At 40.6% G+C, this 18834-nt stretch overlaps 2 protein-coding genes across 5 annotated transcripts in view; one reads left to right on the forward strand and one right to left on the reverse strand.

The window, feature by feature from the left end:
- Positions 1-5141, forward strand: part of acacb (acetyl-CoA carboxylase beta) — a 28541-nt gene extending 23400 nt beyond the window's left edge. For all 4 annotated transcript variants that reach the window (XM_085425444.1, XM_085425445.1, XM_085425447.1 and 1 more), the window contains 13 exons: positions 224-344; positions 426-536; positions 664-807; positions 914-1034; positions 1117-1213; positions 1294-1390; positions 1486-1621; positions 2218-2395; positions 2492-2604; positions 2699-2853; positions 2990-3160; positions 3479-3615; positions 4110-5141. In XM_085425444.1, the coding sequence (XP_085281570.1) occupies positions 224-344; positions 426-536; positions 664-807; positions 914-1034; positions 1117-1213; positions 1294-1390; positions 1486-1621; positions 2218-2395; positions 2492-2604; positions 2699-2853; positions 2990-3160; positions 3479-3615; positions 4110-4236 (1708 nt within the window). In that variant the 3' untranslated portion in view covers positions 4237-5141. The remainder of the gene's footprint in view (positions 1-223; positions 345-425; positions 537-663; positions 808-913; positions 1035-1116; positions 1214-1293; positions 1391-1485; positions 1622-2217; positions 2396-2491; positions 2605-2698; positions 2854-2989; positions 3161-3478; positions 3616-4109) is intronic.
- Positions 5142-5732: 591 nt separating this feature from the next.
- On the reverse strand, positions 5733-12291 carry foxn4 (forkhead box N4). Its single transcript, XM_085425449.1, has 10 exons — positions 11588-12291; positions 10917-11032; positions 8587-8753; positions 7573-7685; positions 7370-7480; positions 7154-7281; positions 6902-6998; positions 6612-6819; positions 6100-6492; positions 5733-6013 (listed from the first exon to the last, which is right to left on the reverse strand). The coding sequence occupies exons 2-10, from the start codon at positions 10994-10996 to the stop codon at positions 5763-5765; spliced, it is 1548 nt and encodes a 515-aa protein (XP_085281575.1). The 5' UTR covers positions 10997-11032; positions 11588-12291; the 3' UTR covers positions 5733-5762.
- Between the last annotated feature and the right edge of the window lie 6543 nt (positions 12292-18834).

Here is an 18834-nt window from a genome sequence, read left to right on the forward strand (position 1 = left end):
CTTACATTTTAAGGTAAAGACGTTACAACATTACAGTTTTATTAAAGAAATATTCAACAAGCATAGAGAGACAAACGACAAGCAAGACAAATCACAAACTACAGTTTGTTAATAACAGGCAAGAGTGTGAATAAAAGGCTTGTTTATTGAAATCTAAAATATTTAACTGAAATCTAACTAATCTGAACTGATTTGAATGATAGAGATTTTTCACCTGTTTCAGGTACATCATCACTGACATTATTGGGAAGGACGATGGTCTTGGTGTTGAGAATCTGCGAGGCTCAGGCACTATTGCTGGAGAATCTTCTCGGGCCTATGAAGAGATCGTTACAATCAGTCTGGTGAGAACATGGATCTGATTTTAAGCAGCAGCATGCCAGAGTCCCTGAGATTTTCATGTAAGCCTGTTGGTGCTCTTGCAGGTGACATGTCGTGCTATTGGAATTGGAGCTTATCTGGTCCGTTTGGGGCAGCGAGTGATTCAAGTAGAGAACTCTCACATTATCCTGACGGGGTCAGGTGCTCTAAACAAGGTTAGTAAGTCTAATCAGTTTTTCGCTCATCCAGCTAAAGGACCAATGGGCTCATGCATGGTGTGCTGTCTGTCCATCTGTCCCCAAGAAGGAAAAAAAAAAAGTGTCAGTTCCTGTTTCTCTCCAGGTTTTGGGCAGAGAGGTGTATACTTCCAACAACCAGCTTGGCGGAGTTCAGATCATGTACAATAATGGAGTCACACACACCAGTGTGCCAGATGACTTTGAGGGTGTCTTTACTATCCTGCAGTGGCTCTCTTACATGCCAAAGGTTCTGCTGACTGAGTGAATTTCACACATTTTGTGGTCTAAATATAATCATACAATAACTCGGGCAGTCCTTCAGACCATCTCATATAGTTCTTCTGTCTTCACAGGACAAACACTCACCTGTGCCCATTATAGCAACTACAGATGCAGTGGACAGAGAGATAGAATTTACTCCCACTAAAGCACCGTATGATCCCCGCTGGATGCTAGCTGGCAGACCTCACCCGCGTAAGCTGCAAGATCTAAACTCTAAAACTTCTTTATGTCAGTAGTAGATGAAACTTTTTCCTTTTTTCATTTGTGTTGTTAGTGGTGAGAGGTGCCTGGCAGAGTGGATTCTTTGACCATGGCTCTTTCATGGAGATCCTGAGTTCTTGGGCTCAAACAGTGGTGGTTGGGAGAGCACGGTAAATCTGCGCACTTGAAACGTACTTTATATGTATGCTAAATTGCAACTAGACCTTAACCACAAATTGAATGAACACAGGTTAGGAGGAATCCCCCTCGGCGTCATCGCTGTTGAAACTCGCACGGTTGAGTTCACTGTGCCAGCAGATCCAGCCAACTTGGATTCAGAATCTAAAGTGAGTGAATGTCTCTTTGCATTTTTGCCGTATAATAAAGCCATCACTCTTATTTGAAGAGCATTTAAACTCCATATTCTGTGTGTTCATGTTAGGTCCTGCAGCAGGCGGGCCAGGTGTGGTTTCCAGATTCAGCTTTTAAGACGGCTCAGGCGATTTGTGACTTCAACCGTGAACGTCTGCCTCTCATAGTGTTTGCCAACTGGAGGGGCTTCTCTGGGGGGATGAAGGGTACACCATGAATATGCTAAACTCTGCAAACAGATAGCATGACATTTGCACAGTCTGATATTTTTTATTGTTTAGGCACTTTTAAATTAAAAGTATGGATCGCATAATGAAGTTATATTTACAGCAAAGCTTAACAGTTTAGAGAGAAGTGTCTCATACATGTGGTGCAGGACATATATGAGGACGGTGACACAGTGTTGAGGTGTGCACCTCGAAGGATAGATTGGTTTGGAGATGGTGACATTAACAAAAAGGCAGGAGGCCTAGCTGGAAATATTCAGACTTTCATTGAGAGAGACCAAGATGGTGAAGATTAGAAATGAGAACATTACAGTGACAGCTCAGGTTGACTGATTTAGAGAGCAAGGCTGAGATGGTTTGGACATGTGCAGAGGAAGGATAGTGGATATACTGGGCAATATGTTAACTTTCTTTCATGTCTCATTATGATCTGATAAACCACAGCTGAAGCTCTGCACTTTTAATGCAGTATTCATTATTGCATTTCATTTAAAAAAAGAGCTGTGTAACTGCGAAAATATTTGCATTCTGGACTATCAAACGCTGTTGTGTTAATCAAGTCTTCCTTTCTCCAGACATGTATGACCAGATATTAAAGTTTGGGGCCTACATTGTTGATGCTCTGCGTGATTTCCGCCAACCAGTGCTGGTGTACATCCCACCACAGGCTGAACTGAGAGGGGGTTCCTGGGTGGTGATAGACCCTACTATCAACCCACTGTGTATGGAGCTCTATGCTGACAGAGAGAGCAGGTACATGAAGAAAAGTAACGCTTCAAATCTTAGAAATGGATATATTTTGAAGGTAATTTTGATGTTTATGCTTCTGGGTATGCTTTTTCTATTCAGAGGGGGCGTGTTGGAGGCTGAGGGTACAGTGGAGATCAAATACAGAAGGAAAGACCTCCTGAAAACCATGAAAAGGCTGGATTCGGTCTATGCTAGTCTGGCTGAGCAACTCGGTAAAGCCTCTTTCTGTCTCAAATCTAAATATTTGAACTTTTTTTTCCATTACAACGTTAAAGAGAGCTGACTCAGAGCTCTTCTGTTTAAAAGCTTCCCCAGACCTGTCTGACAAAGAGTGCAAAGAGTTGGAGGCAAAACTCAAAGCGAGGGAGGAGTTCCTGTTGCCCATCTACCACCAGGTGGCAGTGCAGTTTGTTGATCTCCATGACACCCCAGGCCGGATGCAAGAGAAGGGGGTCATTAATGTGAGTGTGCACTTCATGAACAATTTGGTATCGTGTGTGTGTGTGTGTGTGTGAGTGTGAGAGAGAGACCAGGAATTACAATGGAATCCAAGCTTTTCAAACTTATGCTACTGCTCCCTTTTGATCCTCTTAACAGGATATTTTGGACTGGAAGAATGCTCGCAGCTTCTTCTACTGGCGCCTACGTCGCCTCCTGTTGGAGCAGGTGGTAAAGAGTGAGATTCTACAAGCCAACAAGGATCTCAGCGACGGGCACATGCAGTCCATGCTGCGTCGCTGGTTTGTTGAAACCGAGGGAACAGTGAAGGTATGTGAGAACAGCAGTTGCTGCACAAAATTCAATTTGCTCTGTTTGGGGGGTTTTTTTTTGGTTTGTTTTTTTGTTTTGTTTTTCTTGAAAAATGCAGGTATTAGAGAGTAGGTTACTTTATTTACATTAACATTTTTGAATTGTCAAAGATTTTAAATCATCAAACTGAAATTATGAGACTTATTTACTGCTCATCCGAGTCATGCCTAGTAAAGTTTTTTTTTTTGGCTGTGGATCACAGATCATGAGCAAGTCATTATATATTCCATGCATCACTGTTCATAGGTTTAAAGACATGTTCTCATGCTTTTTCAGGCTTACCTTTGGGATAATAATCAAGCAGTAGTTGAGTGGCTTGAGAGGCATTTGTCCCAAGAGGATGGCATCAGGTCAGCTGTTCGAGAGAACATCAAATACTTGAAAAGAGAAAACACTTTGAAACACATTTGCAGGTATGGAGACACACACAGAACATTCGTTTATTACATCTCAATAAATTCATAAAAGGAGCTGGACTGTGTACATAATTAAGTGTTTTGGTCAGAATGACTTATCACATTTGATCATGTTTGAGTAAAATTACCTGCAGAGTTGCATTATTTTTAAGGGAACCTGAATCAGTTCCCAGTATTTTTCCGGAAACTCTGTGAAAGCCTCGCTTACATTCTGGGTTTGGCAAAGTAATTTAATACCTGTGGAGTGATGGTGGTGATAGACGATCAAACCGACCTTCTTGATTATAATTGATGCCACTGAAAACAATATTTTCTCCAGCCACATGCAACTATAGTTTGGTACACTACTACATACATACATACTATATACACTACTATTACACATTAGTATTAGTCACACAGCCTGAACTCTCTTAGACAAGCTTTATTGTCATTTCTTGTAGTCATCAGTGTGAGAACATGTTTAAAAGACAACTTCCCCTTGTGTCTAGTCTGGTCCAGGCCAACCCTGACGTAGCCATGGACTGCATCATCCAAATGAGCCACATCATCACTCCGTCTCAGAGGGCCAAGCTGTCACATCTACTGGCGACTATGGACAGCACCAGCGATAGTTAACATATGATGCCTTATCGGGATGAACTAAAACAAAACTCGGTGAATCTTGCGTTTAAGATTACAGTTCAGGTATTTAAAAAAAAAAATAGTGCACAAGGAGAGCGTGTCCTAAACTTTTGTTCTACTGAGTGCCTTCCCGTTTGAAAATGTTAGTTTTTCACATTGTTCATTTATGCACTCACTCACTCAGTCCAGGAACACAGTTTCCCAGCCCCCAGGCTATCACTGTGATGCACATTTCACTTTGCTGTATTTCTGCACAAGTTTAAGTGTTGAATTTGCCTTACTCGACTATTTCCAGTCTAATGAGCCTGAAGTTATTCAGACTTCATGAAATGGAAGACTTAATATGTCGGTGCTAGTTATCGTTGTTAAAGATATTACACCAGGAATGAGCTTTCACTTTTGAATGTAATCCGTCTAAAAATAAGCTTTAAACTGCCTGTTAGTAATTTGATAATTATTCAAATAAAACCAAAAGAAAACACCGTTAACCGTCAGTTCTGTCTTACTTGTACTTTGAGTCAATAAATAAAAGTTTGACTATTATTGCGATCAAGAATATTAAATATTAAAATAGCTTATTTTATCAAGCAGGTTATGATTTTACTCCTGACGTTTGACTTCAGTCCATCTAGTCTGTTTGTGGTATGTTTGGGTGGATTTGCACAGTATTATGAACGATGGTGTGACACTGTGTACTCAGCACCTCATTTGTAAAACTCAGGTTTTGTGAAAAATAGATGGTAATTGCCAAAAAGGTCATAAAAGCCTTACCTGTGACTAAAACACCAGAAACACAAGCCGTGACGTTTCATTTGAATGTATATAAACGATTTTTGCTATGACTGTATGACTTGTATTTTACCAAAGGCTGTACTTTAATAAATATCATTGATGTATTTAAATATGAAGAAGCTTCTTTTATTTACCCATTTGACTTTTATTATGATCAAGTTAGTGAACGTAAGATGTACCAGACCTTCAGAAATGTTAATCCATGTGTAAAATGATAATGTGTGAACAGGAAGTGTTGGCAGACCTTCACATTTGGGAATGAAGTCAGAAAGCTTTTCTGTGTTGATAGCAATTTGAAACATTCAAATATATACAGCAAAAACATTGATAGAGTCATTACTTTCTCCAGCTGTCCTTTTTATAAATATAAATAAAACATCACAGCAAAAATGTCTAGCACAATACAACAGGCAAGAGTAAGGGAGCTACATTTATGGAAAGGCTTTAAAATGCAGTGTGAACAGTAGAAAAACTGGTGTGTACTAACACTCGTGTTCTCATACAGGCTTTCAGTCTTTGCTTGGCAAAACCAGATACTTGCAGTCTTGCTTTGTCTTTCTTACAGTCGTCTCTTTTTCACTTCTCAGTGAGTTTTTCTGCGGACTCCAGGTGGTTCTCCAGCTGTGATACTTTCAGTCGGACAGAAGAAACCAACATTTAGACTTTGATTTCAGGCCTCCTTTAAAAGTATCCAGACAGTGGAATCTATTAGAAACAGTTTGGCTGGTTCAGAGCAGGGCAATAGGCTTGCTGTTAGATGGTGCTCCCATGTACTGGGAAGACAGGGCATCTTGGGAAGCGTAGGAGGTGTAGAGCCCCGTCACCTGCACGTCTGACAGCGACAGGTTTGCGCCACTGGAGACGGGAGGGAGATTGGCTGTTCCCAAGTCACAGTCTGATAGTCGGAGAGGCGAGTTACTGAAGGTGCCTAAAGCATCCAGGTTAAAGCTGTCGTCCTTCATTTCTTCCCACAGATTACCTGAGCACATGGATGGAGAGGTTGGTGTAAGCATGTAATGACACCATAAACAAATACCAAGCCTTAATTTTAGAAGAAGTTGTTACCTTGCAGGGCAAAGTCCATGATGCTCGGGTCCAGAGCGTCCACCTCTGTGTGAGCGTCCCCTTGCATGTTGTAGAAATCATCAGGGGGTTTGCTGGGCTGTTGGGTGAGCGGACTGTGGGACAGGTCGGGGACTGTGTGGAGAGGGGGAGTCTGGGCTGGGGCAGGGGACACGGGGGCCAGTCGAGCCTGAGCCTGAAGCTGGGCCTGAAGCTGGTGGTGCTGGTGCATGGGTAAACACGGCAGGGACAGCGTGACTATAGGTTGAGGTTGCATTTGGGCTGGGACTGGCAGTGGGAGGGCATTTGGACAGCTGTTCAGCCGGGTCATGCCTGGCTCTAAAGGCTTTCGTCTGCAGTTCTCTGGACGATCTGTGATCAGCTTGTCCAGCTCATCTGTAAGGACAAAGACAGGCTGTCAGGTCAAGCAAAAGTGTGGCCTGGTCAGATTTGTGACAGACCTGTTGCCTCATTAACTGTTTGGTCTTTTATATTTAACAAAATACATTTCTGACCAGGGTTAGCCATGCTGCGCCGAATGGCTGGGAGGTCCTTGCGTTTCCACTTCTGCATCTCTTCTTCCATCTTGTCAATTTTGGCGGGGTTCAATGCCCATAAGCAGCCCTTACGGGATGAGCTGCTCGTCTTGTTCTCCACCTTTTCGAAGCATTTGTTTAAGGAGAGGTTGTGTCTGACTGAATTCTTCCATCCATCAGGTGCAGTCTGCAAGCAGAGGTAGAGCCGCTTCTTATTTACAGGCAAGTTCTAGTTTTAGCCTTATTTGATAACATTCAGAGTACTGTACCTTGAAATAAGGGAAGTGTTCCTTCATAAAGCTATAGATCTCACTGACTGGGAGGCTGCCAGTTTTGCTGTTCTTCAGAGCCATGGCAATCAAACAGCTGAGGGAGGGGACAAAAACACGTTTCCAAGCGAACTGAGGTAGAAATATGGACACTTGCACACTTTGCGATTCATAAGTCATAAATTTTGTGCCAACAGCTAAAAATGTTTAGTTGTGAATATTTTTATTTTAAGTAAGGTTTTGAGCACTGACCTGTAAGAGTAGATTGGCTTGGGGAAAGACTTCGGCTGCAGCTCCTGTTCTTGTGGAGCCAGGCGAGGTTGTGTGAATAGACTTTGGTTGTTGAATGAGACATTGCTATAGAGTCCACCAGTTGTACACTGAGAGAGAGAGGTGTGAATACTGAGGATCTGATGACCTTTTTTTAACCATAAAAACAAGTATTTTCATTAGCTTAACGTATAATACCTGCTGTCCAGTTTGGCTTAAAGAGTACACCTGCTGGGATGTGGGTTGGTAGACTGAGGTAGGGCACTGGTATCCTGGAGAAGGCAGCCCATTCATTGAGAACGGAGACATCTGGGAAATAAACATAGAGACAGGTCATTTTATATTAAAGTAAGCACTGTCTAACATAAAATACACTTTCTTACTGTCCCGTGAAAACTTACATTTCCACTGTGGGTGTTGATGATACTGATTCCCAGAGGGCTGTGCTGCATATTGCTCTGGAGGTGGAGCATGGAGCCCTGACTTGTGGTCATAGTCATGTTGTTCATCTGAGCTGTAATGACAAACAGATGTCAGAGTTCCCTGTTTTTCATGCAGATGTTGTGCTCATGAATTATTTGGAAGACATTTTCTGTAACCAGTGATGGTAAAATGAAGCTCAGTAGTATTTATACCATACACATGAAGCTCACATATCAAGATAAGTGTTCAGAAGCAAAGCTCTGATTTTTCTTTACACTGACATTATAAAAGGAAGTTGGTGAACTTTTCTCTGGTGGATGTTTTGTTTTTGTTTTTTGTTTTTTTTAAAAAGACCAAAGTTTTACATGAAGACCTCAGGCTACTTTAATCTGGACCCTGGTGTGGAGCTGATTGGATTTTATCCTTATATGGTAGAGAAGGAGGCTGGGCTTACAAGCACTGGGTTCTGTTTGTAGAAGCAGGCAAGGGGCAGCCAATAAGGAGAAACTGGACTTGATCTCTTGAAGAAGAGATCAAGTCTAAATCAGATATCAGCTGAAATATGAACCATGCAAAACTACTCGAGTCAGTTTCCAGAATATGAGCCTAACAGGGGGCTTTAAAACAGAATTTAGTGCTACATATGTCATTTATAGGCCTTTACAGAAAAAAACAATAACTTTACTTTGACATAGTGGCTGGTCTTGTTTAGTCAACAAGTTTATACAGGGCTGAGGAAAAACTGAGAGTTTAGACCTGATCACCATAGGTATCAAAACATTGTAATCTCTAAGATTAACTATTTCTGTGATTGTAGATTTATAGATGGGCAATCCCCAGTGGCACCAAAGCAACCTTGATCTTTTGAGGGGGTCCTCTATAACTTTTGCAAAGAAAACAACGAACCAGAAGAATCCAGTAGCCCTGATCTATCCAATCAGAGAGTTTTATCAGATTTTGAATGTTGCACTGTCCCCTCCCTGTCACCTTACCTGTCTGTTGCTCCAGCAAGCTGCCCTGGGAGGGCCCATTGCTGTGGCCTCTGCTATCAGCCATCTGCTGCAGCCGGGGCACATCCACAGAGGTGAGCCATGACAGAGACTGCAGGTCCCCAGGGAGGTCCTCCTCCCTCAGTTGGGAGGGGTCCGTGGTCAGAAGCCTTCAGGAGGGGAGGGAAGAGGGGGAGGTTTGCAGGGTTAACACGGCTGTCAGCCCAGACACACACAGACCACAAGTGGAATTTAAATCTAAACACTCGATGCAACATCCTGTCCTTCAGACAAAACCTCTATAATGAGTCTGAATGTGGGGTACATGTGGGGATGAAAGCTGCTCGGTGAGTGCGTATTAACCATTGAGGATTTACCATAAGAAGATTACCTACAAGTGTTATTTAACAGTGACAGTTTTAATCAACAAAGAGGGACTTAAATATGCTTTTCATTCACAGCAAATCATCTGTTTACATTATCGTGGATTTTTTGGTTTTGTTGTTTTGCTCGAGTGGCGCAATGATCTTTGTTTCCCTCTCGCCTTTTAATTCTGGATTCTTCTGCTATGCAAATTTACAAAACAAACAAACAAACAAACAAACAAACAAAAAAAATCATTTCATACACATTACTTTTCATCAAAGAACAGTTTTCAGTCAATCATTTAATACATTTAAACTTAGAAACTGGATTAATTCAGGCTTTCTGTTTGCCCAGAGCACTACCAGTATCAATCAACTTTCAGTTATTGTGTCTTTTATTATGGCGAGCCCTAAAGAGAAGGAAAGAAAAGAGAGGAATCCTCTTGAATCCTCTCCAGTCTTCTCTGCACACACACTTACTGTGCAAAGGTTCAGTAATTGGGGTCGCTATGACAACACATGCTATTCAGTTACTTTGTGTGTCTGTGGACAGTGCAGGAACCCCCCCCCCCCCCCCCCGCCCCCCCCCAATCCCTCCATTGACACACACCAAATCTCCTAATAAAAAAAATCAACCCTGTGTCAGGTGACCACGGTCTCGCCTTAGCCATTGGCTGAATCATAAGTAAACAACGCAAGAGATCGTTTCAAACATGGGACAGCAGCACATGTTGCCTGCAACAGTTGGCCTTGTCTATTGAAAAATGATCACCTATTGTGTCCTAAACGACAAATCTGCCCAGTGGCACGTGGCTCCATTGTCTTCTCCAGACCCTTCCTTGATTGTCTCTGTCATTTCTTTTCTTTACCCGCCCTTGCATTAATCTGTTGGAATGACAGCCCTCACATAAGAGGGACAAATAGGATGCCATCTGCTTCCCTGTCCCTTTCCAGCCTCTATCCCCACAGCCCCCCAACCCCCTCCATCACCCCCCAGCCCTTATCGGGGAAATCAACGGAGCCTCAGGCCAAAGGGGGGCTGCAAGTGTAGTTTGAGGTCAGGGTTCTATATCGGCCATCTGAATGAGTGACATCATTACGGCCAAGAATCAGCAGCGCACGTTGTCAAACACCTTGCATCCACATCCACAAAGGTTGAAGCTAGTTAACCTTTCTTTGTCCCTTTTGTTTGTTTTTTTTGTTGAAGGCTGAAAAACAAATCTTCAAGTACAATTTCAGAAGCAACAAAAGATGCATCAGCAATTTTGTAGGTTTTCCAGAGCTGGCCTATTACACTTTTGCTTGAAGAAAAAAAATTTCCTGCAATCATCCATCATCTGTGGAGAACAACTACTGATAAAAAACAAAGAATAGATGACACACTTAGGACAATCCCACTTCCCTTCTTTCCTCACTAGTCAAGCATAGAAAATGCTCGCTGATGCAAAACATGTTGAGCTGGTGTTTCCATCTATCATCCATGTCTTTGCAGAAATTCAACATCAACACTGTGCCTCCCCCCCTCCTTTCCTTCCTCCCCCATCCCTCCTTTTCTAATTGGGAGCCACTTGTGCACACTGGTGACCCAGAGCGCCCCATCTCCCCCTGAGCTGGCAAACCAAGAGATTCAGGCTCTCCGTGCGCCGACAGCGGGAGTGTAAACAGAGCTGATGGTTTCTGACAGATCCATTCAGACTGAAAATCATTTATTCTTTGGGATTTTGTCCCTCTCTCCTTCTTCATGCAACCCCCCATGCACAAAAAGAGCTGTCCATCTACCATTAGATTAAACACAGTGGACTACAAAGTTTGCTGCACAACCATTTCAAAATCATAAAGTCAGAAAAATATGGATTTGATCTATTACTCTCGTAGTGTTTTATATAATAAGAAAAAAACCCCACATTATTTAAGGCTAAAATTTTGCAAACTCTTGTTCTAATATGGCTGAAAATGGTTTTGTCCTACCTGTAATCCTGTGGAGACGGATGATGTCCAGCATTCTCAGTTATTCCTGACATCCTGGAAGTTATTCCTCCTTCTATCATTTCCTGGGATATGTAGTATCTCTGCAGTAAAATACGCTAAACAAAAACAGCATGCACTTCAGTTTGTGATTTAGTGAATCTTCAATAAACAAGTGTCAATAAACAAGCTATACAGAAATAACATTTTTAATATAGATAATATTGCTTAAAATACAAGTAAATGAACATGAGCACGTGCAATTGTAGAAAATAGAAAGTTGCTCCATGTTTTGAAGGTTGATTAGAGGTTTGATAAGCAGCTAATATAATAATAAACGAAAGCATAAAATTAGCGTTGGTCACCTGCATGCATCTGAAGCTCAGTTTAGTGTTTCTCAGTAATTAGATTACAGAGTCAAAAATATGTAGATTAAGCTGTTTATATATTTTTTTAATTAAAAGAAAAAGCCCACTGTGCTTTTGTACCGTGTGCTTTACTAAGTGCACAGTACAAATGTTAGTTTCAGTCTAGATTTGAGTGGCTAATTATAAATCCAGCTATAGAAATTACAGTTACACACTAAAAATCGTTTACATGACAGCTGGCTTCACACAACTAACAACCCGACAAAGACTGTGTTGCTGAAAGAGAGAAATCAGGAAAACAATCACCTGTTTTTGGTTGATACTGAAGAATGTGAGAGCCGCTGCTGAGCCGCTGTACTGTATTGCACTTGATTCTCGAAAAACCGTTTTTAAATTTCCCTCTCTGGAGCTGTCCAGCGCTCTGACATGCGCAGTGGAGACCTCAGCGGCGCTCCCACTGGTGCAGGGGGCAGGATCCCATGAGTTTGACAGCTGTTGTTAATGCAGTGTCTCTCGTAAACCCTTGTAACATTCACACTTTCAGCAGCAAGTGCTTAAGTAGCAACGTGGAGAGTTTATTTTCTGTTTCTGTGGATTTTGTGCGCTCGTGGTGCGCTCCTTAATACATCCAGTAGTCAAACACACGTTTGTTGCGTCAAAAGTCAGGCCATACTCGATCCATACACCGCAGTCTTCTCATTGAATGATTATTGAACAGACGAGCCCCTGTGCACTTTTTTGTCCAGGGGTACACAGGTGCGCTAAGAGCGTCTCAGTAAAACAAAACACACAAGTTCAGGCCTGAAACCTGTTCAGTTAGTGTTTGAAAGTATTTTTGATTCCAGCTGAGCAAAATAAAACCAACTGAAAACAAAAAAATAAAAAAAATAAAAATGAAATCATCAACGATCCATTTTGCTCCACCTGTCCTCCTGCGAGGTCATTCCCAGTAACTCCTTCGTGCGGGTCTTAAGACGTTGTGAGTGGCTGCTTGTGGTGGTATCTGTGTATGTGAGTGTCAACTTTTTTTTTTTTTTTTTTTTTTTTTTTTTAAGGGATGTACTTGTAGATAATTTGCTTCCCGCTGCTGTGGCCGCGTCCCGCTCCCCTCGGCAGTGGGAAAAAGACCCGGGGAGGCGGGTAGGGAGGACAGGGGCTGCAGCAGGAGGCGGCAAACGCTTACACTTGTCTGGAGACCAAGTGTAAAAAAAAAAAAAAAAGCACAACCCCCAGCACACAAAAAAACTGCGGCATGCACAATTCTGTAATGGAATAATGGAAAATACAATTAATAAAAAAAACAAACACACAAACAAAAAAAGCTGAAAACTGTATAACTTTGCATATTATGAGAAAATATTTATGACTTTTTCTAACTTCTTAACTCTTTCTCTGTCAGGTATGGTTCTTTATACCAGGATCACATTTGAAACCAGGCTGAGATTAAACTTCTGCAGGAAATTAAAGGGGAATTCCTTAAAGTCTGCAGGGAGACAGCAGTAGGCCTATCAGCCCCATGGGACTCTACAGATGGTAAATCTGCCTGTCACAATAGGCACAATCAATGATTACATGCATGAACGTAACGGACAAAAACAAGACCGTCCTCACAGGGCAGACCTTGTAGGTCCTAAAGCCCGTGGGTTTATTATGTGGAACCAGGGGGACGTCCACAGAGCAAGGTGTGCTCAAACTGTGTGAATACTACCAGGTTAGTGTTGTTGGTGTGGTGATGCTTAAAAACTGACACTAGATTATAGTTTGACCTTTGGAATCAGCGTCCAAGAGCGCTGCCAGCAGCGGCTGTTGGATTATACAACACAAACACCTCATCACCTCTGGAAGTGTGACAGCCAGTTAATAATTTCAGTGTTTTCATTTCACCAAAAATGCCAAAGAAATTCTCGGACGTGAAGATTTTATGCTTTTGTTTAAGTTTGCTAAGCAAGCAGGGTTATGTCTTCACTATGGAGACACATTTTATGTTCGTTATATTATTAGTGTTTACGCAGCTCTGCAGAGCCTGGTGTTCAGGAAGTGATTTTCTGAGCTCTGCAGATAAAGCCTTGGCTGGTAACGTTAGTGGTTTCTAAACTGACATTAGGTTAACTTCATGTACACCCGCCCCCCCCCCTAAATCCACTTCTTATTCTTTAATCTAGTTCCACACACTGATCAGTCTTAGTAATGCAATTTATTTAACAACTTCACTCAGTATCTTTTTGTATCAGTAGTCTATAGTATATTAATACCCCGTTGTGCTGATAATTTACCGTTTAGCGTCCTGGCAGTATCCCCATCGTCCCATGCTATGGCAGTATTGCTTTTCAAGTTTGTGGTTCTACCATTTCAGGTGCAGAATTTCTTTTTTCATTTAAGGTTTTGACTTATTTCAGCTGTTCCTCAGCTGGTGTTGTATTTTTCTTGTGTTTTCTGTTTGCTGTATAAAAACAAGGCATTTTACTATTCCTCCCCATTCACCTGTGCATGCCTTTTAATGCTGATTTTAGTAAAATGTGGCTTTTTAGCTAATGGCAGTGACCTGTGGGCACCTGGGAGGCTGTGACCTGGCTCTGTGAGATACATACAGACACAGTGCTGCTAACTGCACAAGGACTCCCTGCAGCTCAGGGACTCAGAGTAAATGCTTTCCTCTCTCATGCCTGTTCAGGAGTAATGGGGAAACAATGGGATCACGGCCTGAAGGTTGGCCTTGTTTGTAACCAGTGTTTTTGTCTTGCATCAAGTGTTTACTCAAAACACACCAGCCTCTCTGAGAACGAGGTCAGCTCACCCCTCTAATCGCCTCCACAGGCAGAGACTGAGTGTCCCCCAGAAGAGCATGTTACCCAGAGTGACCCTCTGGCCATACAGAGGAAGCGGCTGTCAGCCACACTTAGCCAAAGAGCAACATCAGTGTCCTGCCAAACACTTTGTTTTCCCACTAAAACCTCCACCTAAATGGAGCAGGAGTGCCCAGGTTGCCAAGCTGTGAGTTGTCTTGTCAAAGATCATCAGTTAGAGATTAAAAAATAATAATTGTTTGTTTTTAAAGATGACCTTTGGGGACATTTTATGCCTTTGTTTGAGAACGCAGTGGAGAGAGGAAACAGGGCGAAGAGACAGGAGGAAATGATTCAGCCAATCAAGACTCACTGCTCAGAGGTTAATCTCCATGTGGTACTAGTACAGGCCTAACTTGACTATTGTGTTATTGTGCTTTTATACAAAACTTATATAAAATACACATATATAGCAAATGATGAGAAAATTGAGGGAATGTTCTTTACACATCATGCGCACTACACTCATACCTATACCCCCACAATCACCCCGTAACTATTAGCTTGGATAATATCCCTGTAATCGATTTTTTTTTATCTTTAACAGACACTTAATGCAGGGATGTCAAACTTAACTCCCAGGGGCCAGAAATGGCCCGACAAAGACTTCAATCTGGTGAAAAATGTGAAACTGTATGTATAACTGTATTTTCTGCTTTGGCTACATATAAAAAAAAACCCCATCCCACACAGCCAATTATCCTACACTAGAATAAATAAGTACTAGATGAACAATGAAATGACAGAAAGGCTCTTGATTTTCCACTATAGAAATTTCATTTTTTACAATAGGTACACAATTAAAAAAGCATTTTTCTCTCAAGCAGATGATCATACCAGCTAATTATTGGATGATTTCTGTGTGATGTCAGTGCCTGAAGATGGAAGACACAAACTCTAATTAAGATTAAGGGTCTAGAACACACTCATTTAAGACAGTCTTTTAGAGTTTAAGGTATTCTACCTATTGTAGAATTAGTTTTTAAACCATGACAATGTATGGTTGCACTTTATACCATAGAACAATATATATGAAAGTATTAAAATTATGACCTATGAAAACATTGAAGTAAAAGTCACTAAACACTTTTTCGGCTTTGTGGACACTTTTTCTGATGTTTTTTTTTTTAAATACTCACTAATGATAGTTTAGTGAGTGAAGTATTTTCAATGCGAGATACTATGAGTTTTTGGTTAGACTCTATAATACGGCTTGTGGCTAAGGCTGTAATTCCACTATAATGAAATGGAGTTCAATGTATTTTATTTGAAATTATGACGTAATTATATTTACTTTCAAATAGTTAAAGGTAGGTACACTAAAATAAGGGGGTAACAAGTCAGGTTACAGGAAACAAAGACATAATTTTACTGTAAGTAAATTTAAATAGTGCGTAATTTCTCTGTTATTTAACACTAGAACACTATAGGCCATGTTATAGAGTGGCTTAACCTTGACCATCTTCTAGGTGTTTTACAGGAAAGGAGACACTAATTAAACTGTAATTTTAAGTACAATGTAACAAAAAAAGACAATTGAATAACAGAAAATTCATAATGAATATTAAATAAAAATGTTTTAAAATAAATGCTCTTCATAATAAAGCTTTTCTGCTATATTTTCAGGAAATTACACAGATTTAAAATTACTGACAGTATAATTTGTGTCTCCTTTCCTGTGAAATACCTGCAAGTTAGGCAAGGTTAAGCCACTTTATGACATGCACCCCCAAAATATAGCATACCAGCACCAAATTACAGAGAAATTCTGCAGTAGTTAAAATGACTTACAGTGTCAGTCTAAACCTGACTTGTTACCTGCCTGTAATAGTTTACTTGCCTGTAAGTACTTGTATATAAACATATTTCTGTTGTAATTTCTAATAAAATATAATCAAATTCCATTTAATTACAGGGGTTTAACATCCTCATATTATAAAGTGTTACCAAGTTTTTAATATCAACCATCTGTTTCTTTTGGCGTGAACAGAGGAAAGGTAAAGTTGCAGTGGTTTGACAGAGTAATGGTGAATACTGGTCAATCACAGATTCCCCTGCAGCTGAGATCACACCATCTTCTTCTCTTCTACTCAGCAGGTGACCTCTCTGGACAGACTGCTGAATCCCCCGCCCGAGTCCCGCTGTCCTCGAGGATCACCTTTTTTTATTGACCTCTAGTGACCTGTGTCACCCCCAAAGCCTCTGGTCTGAGTTGAGGTCAAGCCTTTTTCATTTCCTAAAGGGCTAAAGATTGAGCAAAAGCCCTCTTGTTTTTCATAGCTGATTGAGTGCAAAAGAGCTTCATTTCCAAAAGAGCTTTTATTTAGTTTTTATGTTGCACAGCCAGTACATGATGTAACCACTGTGGATAACAGTTAGACACCCATAAGTCAAGTTTTATGAATTGCAATCAGCCCTTGTGGTGACCTTTCTAAGTGGAAACATGTAATGTGTCAAGTGTAATGCAATTAGATATCTACAGGTGCATAAAAAACGAGTAAAGAATAAGAAGTCACAATTATAATAGATAGATAATAGAGAGTTATAATGATGCTATCTATTCTGCTTGGTTTTTAAGAGAGACAAAAAACAGTAATTTGAGAAAATGCAATGCAGGGTATGAAATAACCTCACTGACCCAGAATTTTGGGACTAAAGTAATGACGGGGCCCAGTGTTCGTTACGGTGCTCTGAAAAATTAGAATAATGGACTATGGAATAATGAGGAATCCAAAGAAAAGGATGGGGGAAGAAAGAAGGTATTTGGGGAAAGAGGAATAGGAAGACAGAGAGAGAAAGAAAAAAGAGAGGAGAACAGTGAAATGGACAGAAAATAAGAAGAAGAAGAAGAGGAGAGAGAGAGGGGGGCAGCAGTGGTGTTATCATCAGCTCTCATTCTCAGCATGGAATCTATAATGGGAAAATCAACCTCTCTGACTCCTGTGTAATTGGATTTGCCACATCTCGTGCTGAATCAGAGCCCAGTGGGTAGCACAAAGCTTGTTAAGATTGGACAAGCATTGCTGGGCTGAGGAAAGGTGGGGCGACGGCAGAGGTAACCTTGACAACTTTTCTGTGGTGGAGAGTGAATAATTCAATATGCTGAACACTCAACTGGTCACACATTACAGCCGACTGACTGAAAGCTTTCCAAACATTAATCAGTTCATAAATGTGGTGAAACCTGAGCTTTTATCACATTTAGGTCGTCGCAGCAGAGAAAATGGACACCTGTGTTTCCTTGGAAGGGGCATGTTTTTCTAACACTGGTTACTAGGTTACAGAGATAAACCCGGTATAATTCACACCTGCTCTGGCCACATATGCAACCACTACTTTAAGGCATGACAATTCTATTTCATTTACTTAGTATTCACAGTGAATTAGAATTTCCTTTAAGTGTGGCTATCCATTACTTTCTCCCTATCCACTGTCACCAGGTGATAATTGAAAAACTTAATCCAGTTTCTTTTGTACAATTGTGCCATTTATATTTATAGTCAGGTGAGTAGCTGCAGTGTTCTTGAGATAGCAAATGTGGTCAGATGCAGAGTTAGTCTAGTTTTGTAATATATAATTTGCCCTTATAGCCTTCATTTTATTTCATTTCAACTTTTTGCTTTCAATTCATTTTAGTTTCAATACAATAAACATTACAATAAAAACAGATATTTTTGAAAGCAGACATTCAAGTGTCAATAAATATGTCTATCAAAGCCATATAAAATAAATTTAGATAAAAGATTATTTTTTTTTTTTACCAAACTGACGTACACTACAACTAAGGATATTTCCTCCATGTTTTAAATGTGTTAATAATTAGTTTTTTTAAGTTTAAACAATCATTTCAGTTCAAAGGTCTTTTCTTTTCTTTTTTATTGATTTTATTTAACCAAAGTGTTTTTCCACATCTAGTTTAAGTTTAGATTTGATTTTAGTTAACCGTAATAACCTTGGTTGGATGGTAATATTTCAAATCAAATCAAATCAAATCACTTTTATTGTCACATCACATGTGCAGGCACACTGGCACAGCACATGCGAGTGAAATTCTTGTGTGCGAGCCCCACAAGCAACAGAGATGTGCAAACACAACAACACAAACGAGCAAAATACAAGAATGGCCAACCTGAAACTAATAAATATATGTACAATATATAATAGTGTATGCGTATGTAAGTAGTGTATGTAATATTTTATTACAGACAAGTAATGTTGTGTTTTGGTAGTCTCCAAAACAACTGGATGAAGTGTAATTTGACTTTTATGCCACCCGGTGACCTTTGGGTTTAAACAAATGACTACCAATTGAAGTTCTCACAGGTCAGCTCATTGTTGCCCTACCGTTGTTTGTGTTGTCACTCAGTTCCTGTCAGTTCAAGTCTTTCAGCTCTCCAACACAGGCAAAACAATGCAGTCATTTGAATTCTATCGTCTTTAATTAAAGGTGCTGATAATTGTTTTCACTGAGGCATAAAGTGTGTTAATTGCATTTGGGCACCAGCCTAGTAGAATTTTACAAAAGCACAATTAACACCAGCAGCTCAGGCGGTAGCTCAGTAGCAGTGGTGCTCCCCTGAGTAACATTGTTATAATGAATACTAAAGAAGTGGTGATTAGTCTGTAAACGTTCCCACCTAATCAAAGATCAGTAACCAGACCTGGAATGTGCCAGTTAGAAGAATGGGGCCTTTTTTACTGTTGGTGGTG

This window comes from Rhamphochromis longiceps, linkage group LG12 (genome assembly GCF_057381845.1).
Source record: "Rhamphochromis longiceps isolate RC_006_pf linkage group LG12, R_longiceps_female_GT1.1, whole genome shotgun sequence".
NCBI classification, from domain to species: Eukaryota; Metazoa; Chordata; class Actinopteri; order Cichliformes; family Cichlidae; genus Rhamphochromis; species Rhamphochromis longiceps.

Coding starts and splice junctions, on each gene's coding strand:
- foxn4 (XM_085425449.1), bottom strand. CDS start 10,996: ATGATAGAAGGAGGAATAACTTCCAGGATGTCAGGAATAACTGAGAAT. Junction 8,754..10,916: donor CCGTCTCCACAGGATTACAG/GTAGGACAAAAC, acceptor CCCCTCCTGAAG/GCTTCTGACCACGGACCCCT. Junction 6,014..6,099: donor CATGGACTTTGCCCTGCAAG/GTAACAACTTCT, acceptor CCATGTGCTCAG/GTAATCTGTGGGAAGAAATG.